At 41.5% G+C, this 22,343-nt stretch overlaps 1 protein-coding gene across 16 annotated transcripts in view; it reads right to left on the reverse strand.

Annotated features, from left to right (window-relative positions):
- The window catches only part of LIMCH1 (LIM and calponin homology domains 1), a 332,785-nt gene that overhangs the window by 90,450 nt on the left and 219,992 nt on the right, over positions 1-22,343 (reverse strand). For 11 of the 16 annotated variants that reach the window (XM_047856919.1, XM_047856914.1, XM_047856915.1 and 8 more), the window contains exons 4-7: positions 18,461-18,567; positions 12,911-12,941; positions 10,588-10,698; positions 3,432-3,627 (exon numbers count right to left, since the gene is read on the reverse strand). In XM_047856919.1, the coding sequence (XP_047712875.1) occupies positions 3,432-3,627; positions 10,588-10,698; positions 12,911-12,941; positions 18,461-18,567 (445 nt within the window). Of the gene's footprint in view, positions 1-3,431; positions 3,628-4,005; positions 4,131-10,587; positions 10,699-12,910; positions 12,942-18,460; positions 18,568-22,343 lie in introns of those variants that run through there. The other 5 variants (XM_047856925.1, XM_047856922.1, XM_047856923.1 and 2 more) reach the window with 2 other exon arrangements.

A 22,343-nucleotide genomic window follows, 5' to 3' on the forward strand; every position in this document is an offset into this window, starting at 1 on the left:
ATGAGATGGCACAAAGCACCTAGTAAGGTATACGCTCAGTTAATGTAAGGCCAGGACTTCAAAAGATTTTGAATTCATCCTGAACACGTAGAAATATACTAGGGTGGCTCCTCTATTTATTCCCAAAGTTAGGAAATGGCAACACAGCACATGATGACAATGACATGACTTTATTAAAGTCTGGTCCTTCCTTTCCATGGGGCTACATTTCTCTCCCTTCCAGGAACTAGGGGGTCTTTATTTTTTCCCTTATCTTTGCCATGTACACCCCCAACCCTTGCCTTTCTCGTCGTTGCCTAATTTCTCTCATTCCTTGTTTCTCTCCCTCGACTCATCTTTTCTTTCTTTCTCTTTATTAAAATTTATTTTCAGAGGGAGAGAGGTGGGGGGAGGGGCAGAGAGAGAGGGAGAGAGAGAGAATCCCAAGCAGGCTCTGCACTGTCAGCACAGAGCCTGATGTGGGGCTCAAACTCACAAAACTGTGAGATCATGACCTGAGCTGAGATCAAGAGTGGGACACTTAACTGGCTGAGCCACCCAGGCGCCCTCAACTCATCTTTTCTATAAAAGAGTATTCATTTAACAAAATACATCATATTTATAAACTATGCCCTTAATTTTAAAAGCACGTGAATTGTTGTATTTCCTCTTTAGCGAAGTCCATTCTATGGCTTCAGGAGGAATGCTAGTGGAGGTAAGGGAGGAACTGGCACCTATTTAGCAAGACAGATTGGCTGAACGGACCCCGGAGACCACAGCTTCCCAACCAGGTAGCTCTTATGAGCAACCCATGGAATCATGGCATCTGTTAGTGGCTCCTGACTGTCCCCACCGAATGGGGCAGTGGGCCTCAATAACAATAAAATATTGCCCCAATATACAGCCAGAGAATTTTATGCTAAGACTTTCCCTAATTGATTGTGAGTGCTTAGGAAATAAAATTCCAAGACTTAAATATGTTTTTCTAAATCCAAAGGTGTTTATTAGGACTAGCAATCTTCTTGGTAAGTGTCGTTTAAAAAATACCATAAAATCGGGGTGCCTGAGTGGCTCAGTCAGCTAAGTGCCCAACTTTGGCTCAGGTCATGATCTCACAGTTTGTGGGTTCCAGCCCCGTGTCCGTCTCTGTGCTGACAGCTCAGAGCCTGGAGCCTGCTTCAGATTCTGTGTCTCCCTCTCTCTCTGCCCCTCCCCTGTCACACTCTGTCTCTCTCTCTCAAAAATAAATACACATAAAAAAATACCATAAAATCTAATAAAGACAACACCTATTTGAATAAAATTATACTACATTTTCTAAGGCAGATAAAAATGTTTTTTTTTTTAATTTGTTTTTTAAAAACCTCACTAGGTCTTGATCGGTTTACAAGAACATAAGCCTGAAGGTGTCGGGCTATTTGGTGAAATCTGTATATTAGGTGCTCTTTCATGGATGGTGTTTTGTGAAGATCAATTTCATATTTTTCTTTACATGGACAAAATATTTATAAAAAGACCCTAGCTTAGGGGCATCTGGGTGGCTCAATCAGTTGAACACTGACTTCGGCTCAGGTCATGATCTCACTGCTTGTGGGTTCAGGCCCACGTCGGGCTCTGTGCTGACAGCTTGGAGCCTGGAGCCTGTTTCCAATTTTGTGTCTCCCTCTCTCTCTGCCCCTCTCCTGTTCATGCTCTATCTCTTTCTGTCAAAAATAAATAAATGTTAAAAAAAAATTAAAAAAAAAAGACCTTAGCTTATCAATCTTAATTGTTGCAAGCTAAATTGTGCCCAAGCACATATTAGTGCAATATTAGTAATTACCATCTCAAATCTCTTCAAGATGTGGCTCGTTATAAACTCTGAACCCCTCGAAGCTGGTGACAGAATAAAGGATCTGTGTTGCCACTTCCAGAACACCAAGATGAATAAAATAATAATTTTAAAAAAACAATCAAAATAATAGGAGATAGTTTGGTTTCGATAGGTTTTGTGAAAGTAAATCCCCACCTTTTGGTGGGGCCGAAACCTCAATTCAGTCCTGCACTTGGTACTGTAACTTCTAATACTGTGGGTGTGGTACTTAAGATGTTGTATACAATTTTAGAAATGTTTCCCAAGCAGCTCACAATGCACCATGGGATTCTTTTGGAGTCAAAGACTATGTGGCCCCTTGGTCCATCTATTTGTTGGAAAGCTTAAGTACTACACAAAAACATTAGTTCAGTCATTCTAGAATTTAAAAAATTTATTAGGTAAACAGAAGTGTGCGCAAATTCAGTTTAAGAGTGTAAGTTTTGGACTCACGCTTCTTAAGGCAAACATTGTTACACCACTTAATAACGGTGACATTTGTCACTTAACAACGCAAGGGCAATTACTTAACCTTTCTAAGGTTCATCTGTAAAATACAAATAAGAAATGTCTCTCAGGCTTATGGGAGGGCTAAGTGAGAAACTATGTTTCTCATAATCTGCACTGAGGACTAAATGAGATACTAGCTGTCGAGCAGTTAACTCAGGACCTAGGCACCTTAAACACTCAAGTACTTTAGATAGAATGTTATAGCTGAAAGGGGTCATTTAGCCATAAAAGAGAATTTTCATCTCAGAGAGAAGCCTTAAGTCTCTAGAAACATTAGCAACAATCAAGCAACACATTAAAAAACTCAGAAACAAATAAAAAATTCCCCACCAGCCTTAGCGTCTTTCTGCAAGTTTATATATGCAGAAGTAAGCCATCTTCCCTTCCTGAAAGTACAAAGGTGCAAGATAAAGAACGTAAACAGCTTCTGGAAAATAGGCATTAAATTCACATCAGGTTGCATGGCCACACATTTCTCCAAAGAGAAATGATCATTCCTTGCAGGTGATATAAAATCCATGGGATTTAAATCAAACCCAGACTCAGAGCAAGCAGGCAGTCTGGGTTGTGTACATTAAGGGCCACCCGCGTGGTTCCAGCCAACGGTCAGGTATCACAGGCATGGAACAGATTGCCAAAACCCCGCCAATTAAAGTTTCCTGAGCTTCAGAACTTTCCTATGTGTGTATAGTGCATTTCCAGTTTGCTGGAAGTTGATTCATTTTTACGTATACAGTGTGATGCGCAAACATTTCCCTGCCTCATACCCAGAGCACATAAACCTTCGGCACACTTTATGAGCTAATGTCCTGCACAGCGTCTTGATTCACGGAGACCAAGGGGAGGCATGATGTAACGTATTTTCCGCTAGAAGATACGCTCACTGAGGCAACGTTCAGACTGCTGGCAAAGCCAACCCAAATTCTAAGGACCATGAAAACCGACATGAAAACACGTTTTCTTCTCCCCGTTTAGAGTTACCAGGTTCCAGCAAGGTGGATACGGAGCCCGCCTCCCCTCCACCGGGGACAAGGCGGCTCTTGTTAATGTTTAGTTTAAAGATGGGCAGTGTATGAAGGCTGCGACCTACCATCGCTGCTTCCCCTGAGGACTACATCTGGTGAAGGTGTCTGCCGGGAGCGGGAGCCAAAGGAATCTAGGCTGTCGAAGGAATCATCTCTGCCGTGGCGAGGGGGGGAGAGGGAGTCGCTGCGCTCAGAATCCCAGCAGTCTATGTAGCCACTGTCTCGGATACTACGTTTAGGACTCTCAATGTCATCCGTCTCCTGTCCAAAAATAAAACGAAAGGATTATAGACACTTCAGCAACAGAGGGAGCGCCTACAATGCCAGGAAAATCCGTCTCCAGTGATCTTCCAAAGATCCCGCATGTAGTGTCAGCGTGGAAAAACCATGGCACGGATTATCATCTACAAGCCAACATTTCGTTCCGGGACCTTCCCTGCTGCTACTGTCCCGATCAGAAAATTGTGCGCCTTTCAAAATATAAATAAATAAAAACAAAAATCCAAGTAGCTCCTACCCCACCACGTTTCAAAAAAAAAAAAAAAAAATCAAAGGAATTAAGAGTAAAAGATCATTACGTTCGGATTCACAAGGATACAGTGACAGACAAAAGCAAAAATAAAAAACGGAAACCTTAACCTTGACCCGTCTTTCGGAATCCATAACCGCATGCCCGGTCTGGGACCGAGCCCCCGGCGTAGCCACGCAACTGCTCCTGTTTATGCTATCTGGCAAATGCACACAGCATTTGTTTTTTGCAGCAGAATCAGTTCCGTAAAGTCCTGGAGCGGCATGCTTCCATCTCCTGCTACCTTGAAGGGAAATTCCTGCTCTGAAAGGGAGCTGTCTTTCTGAGGCAGAAAGTTTAAAAAAAAAAAAAAAAAGCAATGAAAAATATGCAAAATGCTTTTCCTGATGCCTCAGAAGAATCCAGGCATGCTTTCGCTCTCGGCCAGCTCCTGGCGCTGGGGGAGCTGAAAGCACTTGTGGCTGACCCACATGTTCAGAGCAGTGAGAACAATGGCCGTCTTTGACAGCCTGTGATTATAAATTCTTTCCAGCGCAAGCAGCACATACTAAAACACTGAAACCCCAGCAGAAGAAAGGTCAGTCAAAGCCATCCTCACCCTTGTATTATAATAAAAGCCTTGTTCCCGCCACTGTCTTCGCATTAATTACAATAGTCCAGGCTGACGAAAACAAAAATAACTCCGGTCACTCAAAGATAAACCTCAATTTAATCTCCTCCAGACTGTCACTTAAAATGAGGGCTGTGGATGATGCTGGCAGAGGGGCATGTTCTCATCCGCAAGGACTGGAATGTCACACTGTGGATGTCCTGGGATGATCAGGAAGGTCCCTTCCACATTCCCAACAGAAAGGAAAAATAAATATTCTCTCCATGTTAGCAATTTTGGAAACTGTCTGAGCTGACTAATATGCCCACTGGAGCCAATGCCTTTGTAGGAAGTGCCTTTGCCAGCTGCTTTTGTCAGTTCTATCCAGCCCCTCTGACACACTCCCCCGCGGGAGGCATGCTGAGGGGACAGGGAGGCTGTAATTCACAAGGCACACACAGGTTTTGCCTGGAGGGAAGGGAGGAGTGCAAGAGAGGCGGGCAGGACCGACAGGAGCACTCTGCAGTCTCCACACCTAGGACCTGATTACTGCCCCCCAAGAATAGGTTGTCCAGTGGCCTGGGTGAGGGTGGCCCATTTGACCCTCCAGAGGAAGGCAGAAATTCCAGTTATGGAAATTAAGGCAGTTTATTTGTAGGTCAAAAGTTAACGGGGACTTGAACAAAAGCCAGGCCCGACTAGCTGCAAAAGAAAGAACTCATAACTAATTGAAAAGCATAGATCTAAACTGGATATGGTTTTGTATTTAATGTCTTGGGAAATGCAAATAATAATCTTGGGTTATTTGTTCACTGAGATTGGGCCAAATGTCTGAAAAAATGAAGGTCGCTTTTACTGAATCCTTACTGTGTCTAGGGCCATGCGTGATGCTTTTTTGTACATGTATTTAATCCTCACAACCCTACAGTGATGTGGTTAGTCTCGTCCTCATTTCATAGAAGAGAAAAGTAAGAATCAGAAAGGTTACGTAACTTCACTGAGGTCACATAGTAAGCAGGAAAACTGTGATTCCAACACAGGATTCCGTCTCCAAATCCCAAGTAGTAAAACCTGACAACGTTCCATCAACTTGGATGTTATTATAGTTGCTATTACCAGCATCATCTCTTCAACCACTGGACCTTCACTAGGTTCTTACTCTGTGAACGATGCTAACCTGGATGACGCTCTTTTGCTAAATGCCATTTATGCCTAAATCACCAAACTATTAACACTGCAAAACAGAGGTAGGTAGGGGCATGGTCTTGGAATCTCGACTGCCTGGGTTTAAATCCCGGGTCTACCTTGTCATTTGTGTGACCTTAAGCAAGTTATCTCACCTTACCTGGTCTCAGTTTTCTCATCTATTAAATGGAGCTAGTAATAACATCTATCTCACAGGATTGCTGGGCAATCGAAAAATGCCTGACGCCTAAGTGCTCAAAGAGTGTTAGCTATGGTTATAATTACTACCATGCATTCATTTGGGCATGTGCATGTCAATATGCAAGTCATACAGAACTTATGAATGTAGTTAAGGACACAATCTGTACATGCACTGATACTCTTCTCCTTCTCCATTTATACCCCATAACTAGATGCCTTGGATGCAATTTTCATCAGGGAGGGCACACACTTGGAGCTAGGCTACTGGTCACATCTAGAAGGGACACAGTTTTACGAGCTGCTTGGCATAGCATTACAAACTGGATCTTCAAGAAAATAATAATAATCAGAAATGCTCCCCCAAAGGCCCAAATGTCTTCTTCCCCCTACCCTACAAACCACAAGAGAACAGAAAGAAAGAGAAAGTCAACATGTCTCTTGGAGCTTCAGCTGCTTTCTCACAGCTTGTTATGGGAAAGAAAAACAGAGAAGCCATTCTGTTCATGACTGCGTAGAAAGCCAAGAATGAAACCGCGGATCAAGCAAGAGCTGGAAGCTAAAAGGCTTGGCCAGTTTGTAAAGTGAAAAACAAGCCACCCGTGGTCATCCTTGGCCAACCTGGTCCCTTGGAACCTCAGGGTGAAGCAAGAAGCTGGTTCTTCTGCCAGAAATAAAGATGTGGACATTAGCTGGGTGAACAATTTTATTGGAGTCCATCAAGTCATGCAAAGTTAAGCTTCTGGGGAAGAGCAAAAGCTATCAGCCAACACAAAGGCTAGCGCAGTCTAAGTTCCTTTCTTTATGGGGTCTAGTTATGTCATCGATGGTTTTTGTCCAGGAGCCCAGCAGCATTTTGTCTTCTACAGAGAGCACTTTAGGGACGGGAGAGAAGGCTCAAATCTGTCCAGTGCATTAATTGCTAGTTGTTCTAGTAGACGTGAGCTAACGAATGCAGTGTGAACTACCAACATCTCTGGTATTTTTGGATTGTTTCACTCATCTGTCCTCTTCTTATCCCCCTTTGTCAGAGATAATGAGAACCAGCTAAGGTTGCCGGGTGACTTACAGTATCCGAGAAACTCCAGATGCCGCTGTGTTACCACTCAACATTTTCTTCTTCTCTGTGATTTATAAAGTGGCTAACTCCCATACCGGAGTGTTTCAGGGTTCTACTTTTCCAACCTGATGACCCATCTGCACCCACCACACTCTGGTCGGGGAAGCTATTTATGCCTCAGATATTGACGGAGCATCTTCCGTGGGCCAGATGCAGTCCTAATGCTGGGGACACAACATTCTGCAAAGCCAATAAATATCCTGTCCTCGCAGGCCTTATGGTCTACTGGAAGAGATCAAAGGTAAACAGATAAATGAATACAAAGTTGGGCGGTAGTATCATGAAAAAATAAGGCAAGGTAAGGGAAGAGAAGTTGATGTTGGCAGAGGTCTGTTCCTGCCTATCACATTCCCTGCTCTTCATCCCTTGCTCTACTCGACATCCCTCACCTCCTGAAGCAATGGTGCTTAGGTCAGTCACGGCACCCGTTGGCCCGGTCACAGAGCCTGGTTCAGGAATAGGACCCACACTGGGCCCGGGTAAAGCCCTAGCAATTGTGCAGCCGGGCCGAGGAGGAAGAATTCCCTTGCTTTCTGGACAAGGAGCTAGAAGTAGGTAACCCTGTGGACGCTGTTGGCCATGTTCCCCGATGTGAGGAAATCTCAAGGAGAGAGAGCCGTAGAGAGGAAGAACCTAGAATGTTTACCTTCCAGCTCCCGTCCCCACGATTCTAAGGCCACCTTAGTCCCCGTGGTTCTTCCTTCAATCTCAACGTTCTTGTAATATTTCTCCTTTGCTCCACTTCACAGTCCCCTCTTTTGGGAGACCCCCCTCTGACATACCCAGGCTCACTGACAGGCCACCGTCACTATGCTTTCAGAGATCTTTTCTCAGTATATAGCAACAGCAATCTACTATGAATACCCACTATGTGCCAGAAGCTTACGCTAAGGGCTCTACATGTGTCACTTTACAAGTTGATAATTTTTATACACATTTCTCACCCTAGGAAAATGAATATAAAAAATTTCTGGCTAGTCTCCTTTGTGAAAGAAAACATTTTAATTCCAAATTTATTTCAGCCTGCATCCGTGCAGAAGTGTTCCTGGCTGTCCCTTCAATATCTGTTCTCCATTTCTTCTCCATTGAAAATATCCACAGTTTTTAGCTGCGGTACAGTCTACCTCTCTCAAGTCTTTCTTTGCAGTGAGGCATGGATGTGTGACTGAGTTTAGGTCAATGGGACAGAGGTGCATGTATGACTTCGCAGAAGTGTGTTTAAAGGGAAAGCATAGGCCTTTCTTCCCCTCATCCCTCCTTTCTCTGGACCCCAATGTGGATAAGATGGCTACAGCTTGTCCAGTCATGTTGGACCAGAAGGTGAGAACCCAAGGGTTGAGGATGTTGGAGTAAAAAAGAAGAACCCTGGGTGCCCGACCTGATGATCACCTGCCCACTGCTCACATTCAGAACTCTTTTATGTGACTTTGAAATAAAATTCTATCTTATTTAAGCCAGTGTTAGGGTTTTCTGCATAAGCCCAGATAAGCCCAGTTTTAATAGATAAAATGAAATAAATATATTCCAGAGAAACAGATATCTCCAGCACCTCCAGGTGTGAAGTTCAGGTCAATTACTCTCTACCTAGAGGTATGGGAATACCACAGCGGGCCATTTTAGTTAAGTCATGTCTTGTCCAGGGATACCAAGTATTCCCTCATGTCCTGTGATGTTGTCTACATTCATTAAAAAAAGGGAACAGCTGGGGCGCCTGGTAGCTCGGCTGATGAAGTGTCCAGCTCTTAATTTAGGCTCAGGTCATGATCTCATTGTTCGTGGGATTGAGCCCCATGTTGGGATCTGAGCTGACAGCGTGGAGATCGCTTGGGATTCTCTTTCTCCCTCATCTCAACCCCTCCCCCATGCATGCATGTGCACGTACTCTCTCTCTCGCTCTCAAAATAAGTAAAAAACATTTTTTTTTTAAAAAAAGGGAACAGCTATTAACAACAACAGGTCATTTCAAGGCAGCTGACATAGAGAATGGTCTCAATAGAAGGGGAAGCTAGGAGAGTTGAAGATTATAATTTTTTTTAATGTTTATTTATTTTTGAGAGAGAGAGAGAGAGAGAGAGACAGAGCATGAATGGGGGTGGGGGGGTGCAGAGAGAGAGGGAGACACAGAATCCGGAGCAGGCTCAGGCTCTGAGCTTCGGCACAGAGCCTGACATGGGGGTCAAGTCCACAAGCTGTGAGATCATGACCTGAACTGAAGTTGGACGCTTAACCAACTGAGCCACCCAGGCGCCCCAAGAGACTTGAAGATTATAGAGGAGCTGAGCGAGTAAGAAATGTCCATAACAAAAATAAATCAGATTCCAAGAGAATCCAGCAAAGAGAGGAACTGTGAGGCAGGGCTTTTAAACAGTTGTAAAAAGATGACGTGGGGCACCTGGGTGGCTCAGTCAGTTGAGCGTCTGACTCTTGATTTTGGCTCAGGCCATGATCCCAGAGTCGTGGGATCGAGCCCCACATCAGGCTCCATGCTGAGTGTGGAGCCTGCTTAAGATTCTCTCTCTCTTCCTCTCTCTTTCTCTCCTTCTGCCCCACTCCCCCACTTGTGCTCTCTCTCTAAAAATCTAAAAGAAAGATGACCCATCTACCAGTAAGATTCTTTCTCTCTCTCCCTCTGCCCCTTTGCCACTTGCTGACTCTCTGTCTTGGTGGGGACAGGTTGGGGGGAGGGGGCAAGTTTGTCAAAGTGCGAATGTCTCTCAGGGGGTCTCATTAGTGCATTTAGTTTGCATGTTTGAGAAATGAGGAAGGGCAAGGCCTTAACTATTTGTGCTACAATACGGACCTTATCCAAAACCCACGGATGATACAAGTGAGCCTCAAGTGAGCCTCACCACGTCGCTAGGCTGGTTGGGTGGGGCTGCTCACAGGTAATACTATATCCTAGAACTTTGGATGAGTTCACATACATCGCTGAACCTTAAAAGGAACATACAGGTGGGCACACATAAAACATCCCACTGTTTCTTTGACAAATTCCTACATTAGATCAGTCTTTCCCATAATCAAATAAATAAATAAAGCTTTGAATATTGTAAAAAATGTTTTCCAAGTTTCCAGGTCATCCGAATACAATGGCCATAAAATGCACATCTCAGGAGAGAATGTTTCTAATTTGTCAGAGCCCAGTGGATGCCCACCCAGCAAGAACTTGGCAGACTTACCTCTCACCCACACCAACGCCCTGACGGGTAAGCAAAATGACCTTTAGGACAAATGCAGAGCAAGTCTTCATTTTCGTATAATACTGTATTGTTTAACTCAGGCGTTACTCCCCCAAGAAAACAAGCACTGAGCTCTCTGGCATGCAAAGCCACATACTCACAGACTGAATTTGCTCTTTGGGAATTAAAGTTGGGGAGAGCTCATACCTTCCATTCTCTGAAGGCTACAAAAAGTTCAAGTAGGCATGGGATACACAAGGCAGAGAACTCATTGGTAAGACAAGCGGTCCTTCCCTTGAGTGCAAGACATCGCTGGCCTGTGCAATTTCACCACACCAAACCATCATCTTAAAAAGGAGCAAGTGTGTTGATTTCCCTTCTTATCTTAACCTCTTGGGATAAAGAAGAAAAGTCAAGTTACCTTTCTCATCTGAGCCAGCAAGCCTTCGAACTCCTTCAGGTTCAGTGTGGTTCCGCTATAGGATGCAGAGCTGTTTGCTGCTTTTCCCAGCCAGTAAATGGTAACTAATACCTGTGAAACAAAACCACGCCCAAGGGCAGGAGAATTTTCCCTCGAGAATTACTTTTTAAGCTAAGGGATCAGTAACGCTCCACTAACAGGAAAGCAGGAAGGAGAGAATGTGCAACACCGATGCATAAAAACCACCATCCATGAGGTATCCATTAAATGTAAAATCATTTTAATAAGAACCCAACGCTCTATCAGTCAACACAAACATGATTCGGTAGTTAAAATAAAGCTCCAGTTTTAGGAAAAGGTTGGTTGCAACAAAACGATCTCTAAGATGGCAAGAAGGAGAAACAAATCCTCCAGAATTATTTTTATGTAATAAAGGTTTCAAAATTAGGAAGTAAAAGTTTTCTATAACTCCGGAGCCTTTACCCAGATGAGCAGGAAACGGGTTGTCAATCCCTTTTGAGAGAAGGTGTTTTTAGAGGCTCACGATTTCTATTTGTGGGCAGAGAGGTTCTGCTAAGATCAACTGCAAAACCTCAGAGGAGTGAGCCAGGTTAGTTAGTGGTTCCCAACACAAGAGCAACACAACCCATCTAACTGAAATCAGAAGAAAGCAATCCAATAGAGAGTACGATTTTCAGATATCCAGCTTTGGGGTATAGTTAGATTCCTATTAATCTGAGACGGGAATTTGTAGCCTGGACAAGATTACTGCCAGTTAAATAACCTTGCATGCTTACAAATGTCCAAGAAGTTTCAAGAGTCTGAAGCTGCGGTCCCAAGTTAATTTTTTTTCTGTTTTTCCAAAGAAACTGTCCACAAAAGCAAATGCTCTTTGCATCAAATTTTCCACAAAACCCAGAAGGCTGAAGAGGAGCTCCTTAAAACTGAATTATTGGGATCTGAAGCTTACGGAAAAGCTATTATTTTATTTTCACATGTGGTCTTATTGCTTCAATCAGGCTGGGAAGTACTTATGGTACCTCCTCCCTCCACTTGCTAGACCAGGAAATGCTTTGGACAATGTGATATGTGTACATGGTTCCAGATGGCAACAGGCCCAAAATATGGTTGTGGGTATTGATGCTACGATGTGATTCGGTTTTCCACCTCTGTGGGAAAATTGCACTTCAGGAATCCTTCAAAACTTCCAGAAAGTCTTGTTAAACTGATTGCTTACAAATAAATTTCCAGAGAACAGACAATTCCAAATGTCAGGACATTAACTAGGACCATAAACTAACTAATGTGGGCTAAGAGTATGAGGCTATTTTGAAAGGTGTAACAGGAGAAAGATAGAACGCTGTTGTGTTTTAGATTATGGGTTTTCCGATTTGTTTAAATGCATGAGAAAAAATGGCATATAGCCCTAGTTTTACAGGAGGAAAAAGAAGACAAGAATGAAAATGTCAACCAAATATAATAGCACCCTGGAAATTAAAAAAAAAAAAAAAAAGGAGGGGTCATAGCCACTTTTAAATTTTATATACACAAGGTCATTTCTTAGATTCCTAATTTAAAGTTAAAATAAATGAGCACTGGGAGACCTGGGTGGTTCAGTCGGTTTAGTGTCTGACTCTTGATTTCTGCTCAGGTCGTGATCCCAGGGTTGTAGGATTGAGCTCTGTTTTGGGTTCTGTGCTGAGTGTGGAGCCTGCTTGAGATTCTCTCTCTCTCTCTCTCTCTCTCTCTCTCTCTCTCTCTCTCTCTCTTTCCCTTTACCCCTTCTAACCCTCTCCCATTAAAAAAAAAAAAAGCACTAATGTACTTGCTCTTTGAAAATAAGATCCAACTCCAAAAAGTTGATTTGGGGAAGTATTAATAAAAACCCAAAAGATTAATTAAAAAAAAATAGAAAAAGTACAGGCCCATGACAGTCAACACTATTTATATCGTGCTGATCTTTTCCCTAAAAAAAGTGTGCTCAGCTGCTTTATTTAATAATCCCATCTGTGCCTACAAACAGAAAGGAACTGAGATTAATGCTGAGACAGATCATCTTGTATTTAAGAAACAACTGCAGAGTGCGAGCTTTCATTTATTTACTTCTGGAATGATTCCTTATTAATTACAGAAAACTCCCCCATCTATAATTTTTGTTTCTATCACAGTGATTGATTATTCTATCAGAGACACCTGTCTTTGTGTTCTAAGGACTCTTCCTAGCAAGGCATACAGAAGGCAATGAACTTATGAGCTAAATTTTACACCTGAACCACAAAAATTAGAAGGAAAGATGTTTTGAAAGTGAAGTGAAAACACTTACATTTTTCAGCTTCCTACTGTAATCAAGGCTCCTAATTAAGGAAAAGGAAAAGAAAATACAGTCAGAATAGCAGTTGCTTCCCTGTGATCTTCCCTTAAACACCTCTAAGATGTACTTGAAGCAGACACATATCATGAAATCAGCAGAATATATCATTTTTTCTAAGGTCTATGATGAGTGATTTCAAGTCCTAAATAAAATCATTTAGGGAGCAAGATGCAAAAGGACGAGACGAAATCAGCCTTCCAAAGTGCACCATGAAAAGATGAATGCCTTTTGACATCTGGAAAATGAAGGATTCCATCTAAAAACTAGGACTGTTTATATTTGTATTCTCAAAGCTCAGCTGTTAAGGTAAAATTTGTGCCTTGATTACAGACCACTGTGAAATCAAAATCTTACTACCCTTCCAAAATCTTTGTACAAGTAGTACTAAAAGTCTAAAGGGTCTAGAACCTTACTTAATTAAACAGACCTGAAAATATATGCAGAAGAGGCAATGTTACTCAAATATTTGTTCTTGTCTGCTACAGATAGAAATTAGTGTTGGGAATTAGCCATAAGCAGGAAAATATGTGTGTTATATTCGAATATACACATGTGCATTCTAAAAAATACATAAGTACTTATTCTCGAACTATAAACAAAAAAAGCTAGTTGTTGATACTTTCAAAATACTCATACAGTGGAATATAAAAATTTCTACAAAATTATTCCGAGGTTTCTTTAACATGTCAACAAATAAATGCTAGGAAAAATGAAGGACTGCATTTCTTTTTCCCACAGTAACTTCAGTTGGGGTGGAGAGCAGGGGAAGGGCGAATATAATTGTATTGCAAACACCAGTCAAGAATTCCTTCAAGCACTTAGACACCAATTACTTCATTGCTGCTTATTCTGACCCAAAGAACATATTAATAAATAGGTGTACAATTTTAAGTCAGTGGATATTTCAGGGAATAGAAAACAAGGTAGTATATGCTAAGGAGATAAACTCATCAACAAGGGCTTGGATTGAAGGAAACGTTGGTCTCATTCAGATTTAAGAGAAAGTTTTCAAGTTTCCCCTTTTTAGTAGAAAAAAAATTATGGCATTACCTGCTTAGATGTTTGCTGGGATTTTTTAACTTACAAAAATAAAACAAAATGATGAAAACAAAAAAAAACTAGGCAAGATTTGAAATTGTAATGAAAGATAAGTTAAGAATGGGGAGCATAAAATGTTTTCTGTATTGATAATGAAACTTCATTGACTATCATTGTGACCCAGTTCTAAAAAATCCTGCTTGGCCCATAGTAGGAGCTCACAAAATATTTGCTGAATGATTTCTACCTAACAACCAATTGTGTGAAAACGCTTCCAAAATTTTCAGAGACATGCTCAGGAGCAAGCCATAGCCTTTCCTCATTTTTATGCAATTGCTTCAATTCCCTGGAATAAACTTGCGGCATGCCTTTCTGGATTAGGCTTTCGTTCCCCATCAAGGTTGTCTGGCATCCATTACAGGTAGAGTTCACTAAATTACACATGCAGTAATCATTTGCAGCTTGTCCCTCTTTTTTTTCTTTCTTTCTTTTTTTCTTTTTAGTCTACTCAAGTTACCTCTCAAAAAAAAAAAAAAAAGAAAGAAAGAAAGAAAAGTAAGAAAAATTACCTCCAATAAAAGCTAAACTAAAGAGCATTAAAAAAAAAAAAACCACAAAAAACACGTCATGGGAATCTACCCCTCCAAACCAAGAGTGCACTGTATACACTGTATGTTAGCCAACTTGACAATAAATTATATTAAAAAAAAAAAAAAACATTTCAGGAAAGTATCCACATTTGCTCTGTGGGATCTGCCCCTGTACTGTATGGCTTACGCTATTAATTAGTGGTGTCAAGGGGTGTTTTCCATCTCTACTAATGTTCTGCTCAACCCTCAGAGGGTAAAGCAGAAAGATGCAGCACTTGTATTTTAATCTACCATAGCGATAAGAATCTACATATGTTACAAATGTTCCCTGTCTGGTGCCAGATGAAACCAGCATCATTTACAGAAAAGCTGTGAAGCAGATAGCTCATTCTATGCCCCACCCTTCATTAAAACTAGAAATGAGTTTCTAAGTACTGTAAATGAATTTATGGTATAATTTTAATACAAAGTTCCTTATGTTCTTCTAGAAACTCATACAGTGAAGGAAACACTTTTCTCCGTAATGATTCTAGGTTCAGCATCCTGCCAGGTTTGTGGGCTGCCCACCTACCACACTCATTCTTGCTCATTACCCTTCTACCACACCAGATACTTTGCTTATCCTTTTTAAAGAGCAAGTCTGTTGCTCCTCTCCAGGCTTTCTACTTGAACTTCCTCTGCCTTGAATGCTCTGTAGGTCTTCACATGGCTGGTTCTTGCTTCCCATTCATGTCTCAGCCCACAGCCTTCAGCTGAAATGCTACTTCTTTAGAGGGGCTATGTTTGGCCACCAGTTTTACTGAGATTGACATATGGCACTGTATAAGTTTAAAAAACACAACATGATGATTTGATACATGTATATGTTGTGATGGTCACTATCTTTCACATCATCTTTTACTTCCTTCTCAGCACTTATCACTCACTCCCTGTGATTATCTTTTTGATTTACTTGTGTATTTCTTATCTCCTGACACTGTGTGTAAATTACCTGTGAACAGGAAGTGTTGGCTATCTTGTTCATTCCAGTTGTCTAGTGACTGGAAAGTATCTGACACATAGTAGCCGCTCAGTAAATAGTTACTGAATGAATGAACGAAAAATGATAAAGTTACGGAAGGTGATAGGAAAGCCTTGCCTAAAGAAAATAATAATTCTCAAGTGAAGGAAGAACCAAAAAGGGAAGAAAATGAAGAAAAAGAATACAAAAGGGGAGAGAGATGGAAAGACAAGATAAAGAAGAGAGGGGAAGCACAGGGAAGAAAAGGAGATGGAGAAAAGAAGCAGCTGGAAAGATAAAGAAAAATGACAGAAGGAAAAAAAAAAGACAGGAGAAGGGGAAGATGATACAGTAACTGAGAAGGGACTGACTGTATGTCATTCATTAGTCTAAGTGACTTTTCCTCTTTAGGTTGTTTTCTGTGTCTTTTTCCTTACAAGTTGGTTGGACCATCTTCCCAGATCTGAGCAAGCTGAACACTGAGCAAGCTTTAGCTAGAATCATACCTGTGAGAACATTCTGTTCAATTCCATCTTATAGATAAAGACACAGAGCCCTACTGAAGCAAGAGAACTTGCCTAGGATTATAGACCCAGGGAGTAGCAGGTCTAGGGGCCAGACTCCTGGCTTCCTGATACCCAGGTTTTTGTAGATAGGCAGTAGAGGTGATATAAACTCTGAATCTCTAAAATCAAACTATCTCAAAATTCTCCTGGTTTAGTGACACATTGATTTAGAATAGCTTAAAAAAAAATGCAGTTGCCAACACCGTCAAAGCAAACTTTCCTTTACCCTCCAGGCGATGTGCATATCACTAATTGTTACGATGTCTATAGTTACTACTGCTTCTGGCCACTTGCCACCTAGGTCAAACTATGCATGTCAGATGAGGCAGAACCCATCTCCTAAAATGAATAATTTATAGAGGCTGGATTAATATATGGAGCATGTGATGTCTAAAATGAGGTTTATGGTGGTTTCCATATTCAAATACCATAATTGGTATTCTGTTTGTGCCCTTAAGTAATTTTTTTCCATGAGAAATATTAAAGAAAGGTATATTGACAAGAGTGAAATGATTTTATGTAATCAATTCCCAGTCACGAATCATAAAATCCAATGTGAACTAACTTGATTTCATTCAGTAGCTTCCTTTTTTTCCCCCCAATCAATACTGGCAACGAGTATACAATTAAGAGCCCTGAGTTTTGGCTTCTCTCCCTTTTCTGTTCCTCCATGATAAATGGCCCAAAAGTAATCAAAAGAAGTGTATGCAATCCACAGACCCTCTCTATGTAATTAAGCTTATTATTAGGGCATATTCATGCCAAATGTTGTTTGACCAAAGTGGGAAATGTTTTGTATGTCATGTGTAGAGTGTGAAGGACTTCTAAGCTACAGGAAAGTTATCTCTACCATCTCATGACGATCTTTCTTCTCATTACCCTGGTCACCAGCCATTCCTTTCCAGAGAAGCACACTGCCTTTTCTTTTATTGAGCCATTCTATCCCAAAAATTCTTTGGCCACAAACATGGCTCAGTGAGTAGACACAGTCAACAGCAGTCAAATAGCCAATAATCCATCTTCAAAGAACCTGATCACTGACATATGAGAAAACAGTTACAAATGTAAACGAGGAAGCGATTTCTCCAGAATCTATTGCCCTCTTTGCATAACAAATAGTGCTCAGATCTGTTTACCAAGTTTGTAGTCTTCCAAAAGCCTATTCAAATGCCCAACGAGAGCCAATAAAGGCTTTTTGTCTAACACAGATTCTGTGCATATTTCTCTCTTGCTTCTCCCTCCAGTAAGTCTCACCTAACATTTTTCTCGTTCTTTTTAACATTCTAACTCTCCATGTGTGATTTTTGCTTTAAAAAAATTACATTTGATCAGAATGAAAGCCGTACACAGGGGGAAGGCCAATATGTCTTGTTTGGAAAGCTTGATTTTTACCTTCACGTTTTTATTTTATGAGACACGTGCAATACTCTGCTTCTTAGACCTTACAACATCATTACAAAGTTACAAGTCAAACCATAAATAGGTTTTCCTTAAACATAAATCTTTTTTTTTTTTTTTTTAATTTTCAAGTTAGTTAACATACAGTGTAGTCTTGGCTTCAGGAGTGGAACTCACTGATTCATCTCTTACATATGGCACCCAGTGCTCATCCCGGAATGTGCCCTCCTTAATGCCTGTCACCTATATAATCCAGTTCCCCAAGCTCCTCCTCTACCAACCCTCAGTTTGTTCTTGTATTTAAGAGTCTCTTATGGTTTGCTGCCCTCTGTTTTTATCTTATTTTTCTTTCCCTTCTCCTATGTTCATCTGTTAAGTTTTTCAAATTCCACATATGACTGAAATCATATGATAGGTGTCTTTCTCTGACTTATTTCGCTTAGCATAATACCCTCCAGTTCTACCCACATTGCTGTAAATGGCAAGATTTCAGTCATTTTCATCATCAAGTAGTGTTCCATTGTGTGTGTTTGTGTGTGTGTGTGTGTATACACACCACATCTTCTTAATTCGTTTATCAGTTGATGGACATTTGGGCTCTTTCCATACTTTGGCTATTGCCGATAGTGCTGCTATAAACACTGGGGTGCATGTGCCCCTTTGAATCAGCATTTCTGTATCCTTTAGATAAGTTCCTAGTCGTGCAATTGCTGGCTTGTAGGGCAGTTCTATTTTTAATTTTTTGAGGCACCTCCACACTGTTTTCCAGAGTGGCTTCATCAGTTTGCATTCCCACCAACAGTGCAATAGAGATCCCTTTTCTCCAGATCCTCACCAACATCTGTTGTTTCCTGAGTTGTTAATTAGCCATTCTGACCAGTCCCTTAAACATAAATCTTGTGTTACTTACTTGACTGTTACTCTGTTGGATGTATCCTGTAGGTCACTAGGATCAAAAAGTTGAGATTCTCTAAGGCCGAGCTCTTTACAGCCTCTCAAGAATAAGATGATATTGTCCTGGAGGGAAGAAAAGAAATCCAAGTCTATATTATTTTATATTATTTTTATGATCCAGCCCTTCCACTTTAATAGTCCAAATTACCAAAGGGATGTCAGTCATTAAGACAGCAAGAGTCAGACCTAAATTATGGCTTGTTGGAAAATAAAATCATATTTGGTTAGGATATGCCAAGGTAAACAGACACTTTCAAATTTCTAAACCCACAGCATGCCAAATTCATTTTTTTTCCTTTACCTTAATACATCTGTGTACAACTGCAAGTAAAATATCATTGAAAAGCAGAATATAGCATCTTTTAGGGCACCTGGTGGCTCCGTCAGTTAAGAGTCCAACTTCAGTTCAGGTCAGGATCTCACAGTTCATGGGTTTGAGCCCCATGTTGGGCTCTGAGCTGACAGCTTGGATCCTGGAGCCTGCTTCAGATTCTGTGTCTCCCTTTCTCTTTGTCCCTCCCCTGCTTGTGTGCGCTCTCTCTCTCTCTCTCTCAAAAATAAATAAAACATTAACAAAAATAAATGGGAAAACAGTCTAGACTTAATTGGGAAGAGAAAAAAGAGGGGCATTGAAAGCTTTTGCAAATAATGCAAAAGACCCTTTCCAACGTGAACATTTTCTCTTTGAACTGGCAGAGTAAGAGGCACCATTGACCATTGACGATCCTGCCCTTCACCTGTTGAGAGTCAAGAATAAACAGATGGCTCTGAAAGGGACTACAACTGTGGGTCACCCTTCTGGAACTGCAGGGCATTAGCAGCGGGTTTGTTGGTTATAAGGTCTTCACTGTCCTCTTCCTAGAAGACTTCTGCTAGAGAGACCTACAGGAGAGGAATAATAAAGGGGCCCAACCAGTGTGAATCCATCTGAATACTCTAAGAAAGTTACTACAAAAATCTGAAATGATGGTGGTTACGGAATTATATTCACGCAAGTGCTGTTCAACAAAGTAAACCAAAGAGCATTGTGTTTCCCAATTACCCAGTCTGTAGGCCAGATTCTAAGATGACCCCCAAGAATGCTGCCCCCTTGTGTACACACCCTGTAACAATCGCCTCCCCTGGAGTGCTAGGGCCCCGTGAATGTGAAGGATATGACTCTGTGATTACCTCACTAACCAGCTGGCTCTGAGTTCATTGAAAGGAATATTATCTGATTGGGCCTGACATAATCAGGGGAGGATTTCAAGAAAGTGAACAGAATTCCTGGTGGCCATGAGTTCTGTAGCTGCAAGGAGATGAATTCTGTCAACAAGCACATAAGCTTGGAGGAACCTTGGTAGCAGAGATAGGACCTCGGCCCCAACCAACACCTTGATTTCAGCCCCACGAGACTCTTAGCAAAGGACTCAATCATGCTATGTCCATACTTCTGATCTACAGAAACTAAGATAATAAATGGGTATTGATTTAAGACTCTAAGTTTATAGTAATTTTTTATGCAGCAACCAAACAATTAATATACCCAGGCTCAAAACAACAAGAGCAATAGCAATAAATTGCTAACCTTTATATAGCTTATATTGAAAGCGTCCTCCCAAGAGCTTTATATGTACTAACTCATTTAACCCCTGTACAACCTTAGTAGGTATTTTACCTTAGTAGGTATTTTGTAGGCACTGATAGCAGGTATTACTGTCATCCTCATTTATAGATGAGCAATCTGAGGCACAGAACAATTAAGCACTTTGCCCAAGTTCACACAGCCAGCAAAGTATGGAGGTACAAAAACAACATGACATATAAGATGGACACGAGCATCAAATCTGAGGCCAGCACCAAAGGAAGATGATGCTGTGGAATTAGGGGCTGATCACAGAGGGCCTTGAAGGCCATAGAAAGCAGACCACAGAAATCACAGAGGGGCTGTCATCTGAGAAATGGTGCTCAGATCTGCAGCAGAAGTAGACTGTTGGGGGTAGGCCTAGGGGGAAGTAGAGAGTGTGAAGGAAGGACTTCAGAGCGGTAAGACAGGAGGCAGGGAGACCAATGAGAAGATACTACAGTCTCACTTCGCTTCCATGGAGGTGACCCCTCCCAGAATGTTTTGTGTCTTTCCCGTGTCCTGGGTTTTCTTCAGCAGTCACGATGGGCCATCATGCGCAAGACCTGCATCATTCACACACCTCTTACAGAGTGGCAAAAGCTGGTCAGAGTCCAAAGCTAGCCACACCCCTGATAGTCTCTCCTTCAGTTACTTTGCATGTTTTAAAAAGATCAAATTTCTCCTTGAAGTTTTCCTCCTTTCCCTCCCATCTCTAGAGTTTTATTAGACACGCATGCCAGTCGTTTCCAGGGCATGCAACTACCTTTTTGGTTGGTCTGTGAGCTCTGAGGACTTCTCACTCAGAGGAAAACAAAGGACGGGTCCTGGTATTCTCTAGGAATCATTTGGGACCACAATAAAAGGACCAACCTTTGACCACCACGGAGTCCCACAAGAGGCACACGACTGTGGCACTTCAGGTCCTTAAGAAAGGCAAGGAGGTGCTCTTCCCTTAGGCATCCCCAGATGTGCCCTTGAACGCCATGCTATATTCATCACACAGACTGCGTTGCCAGCTGGGCTGAATGATAGGGGCTGGCAGATTTCAATGACTGCCGGCCTCCTCTCAGCTCCTTGCTGCAACCTAATGAGACTGGAGGGGAGCCAGACCCCGGTCAGGAGAAAAGCCCCAAGAAAAAGCTCCACAGCCAAGAGCTCACAGGGGCAGCAGCCAGAGTGGGTAAAAAGGACTGTGCCTTTAATTACATAAAATGCATTCTGCAAATTCCCATCTGCCTTGCTCTTCACACTGAGATTTTTCCACATGTACAATTCCAAGAAAAACTCCCATCTTCGTGTTGTACCTCCAGAAGCCAAACTATACAACAGAGTCTCGGTCCCACAGGAGAAGAAGTAAAAGACACTGATTTACGGCAGTGACCATTATATTACCTCTTCCTATTGTAGTATTACAAACCCATTAAAACTTAGTAAGCCTTCAAAAAAAGTTTTTGAGTGACTCTTCAAACATGTCAGTCACTAAAGAACAAAAAATTGGACACTGAAGAGACACGATGACCAAATGTAATTTATGACCTCTGATTGGATTCTAGATGCAAAACAGAAAAGTAAATAAGGCTATAAACATCTAATTTAAATATGGACTGTATGTTGGAGGACATTATTGAATAAATGTTAATTTTCTTAGGCAGGATGATGATGCCATATAAGAGGATGTCTTTATTTTTAAGCAAACGTATGAATTATTTAGGGATGATTTATGATAACGTCTATGACATAATTTCAAATAGTCAGGGGAAAAAAAGGTGTGTGCATATGAGAGAGAGAGAGAGAGAGAGAGAGAGAGAGAGAGAGAGAGAATATTTGCCCGTCATGAAGAAAGAGATAAAGCAAATATGGCAAAATATTAACAATTGGTGAATCTAAATTAGGGATTGGCAAACTTTTTTTCTGCAAAAGGCTATGTGGTAAATATGGCTTTCTGGGCCCATAATGGTCTCTGACAAAATGACTCAGTTCTGTCATTGCACCCAGACAATACATAAATGAATGGGAATGTCTGTAGTCCTATACATTTTATTTACGAAAGCAGGCACTGGGCTGGATTTGGCCCACGGGCTGTATGGTCCACAGGGCCTATGCCAGGTGAATGCTGCGTAGACATTCACTAGGCCATTCTTTCAACCTCTCTGTACCTTTGGAAGTTTTCCAAGAAAAGTTGGGAGAAAGGGGTTTTAAATTTATAGAAGCGTATTCAGCTACATGGCTTGGC

Source organism: Prionailurus viverrinus, chromosome B1, assembly GCF_022837055.1.
Source record: "Prionailurus viverrinus isolate Anna chromosome B1, UM_Priviv_1.0, whole genome shotgun sequence".
In the NCBI taxonomy this organism is placed as follows: Eukaryota; Metazoa; Chordata; class Mammalia; order Carnivora; family Felidae; genus Prionailurus; species Prionailurus viverrinus.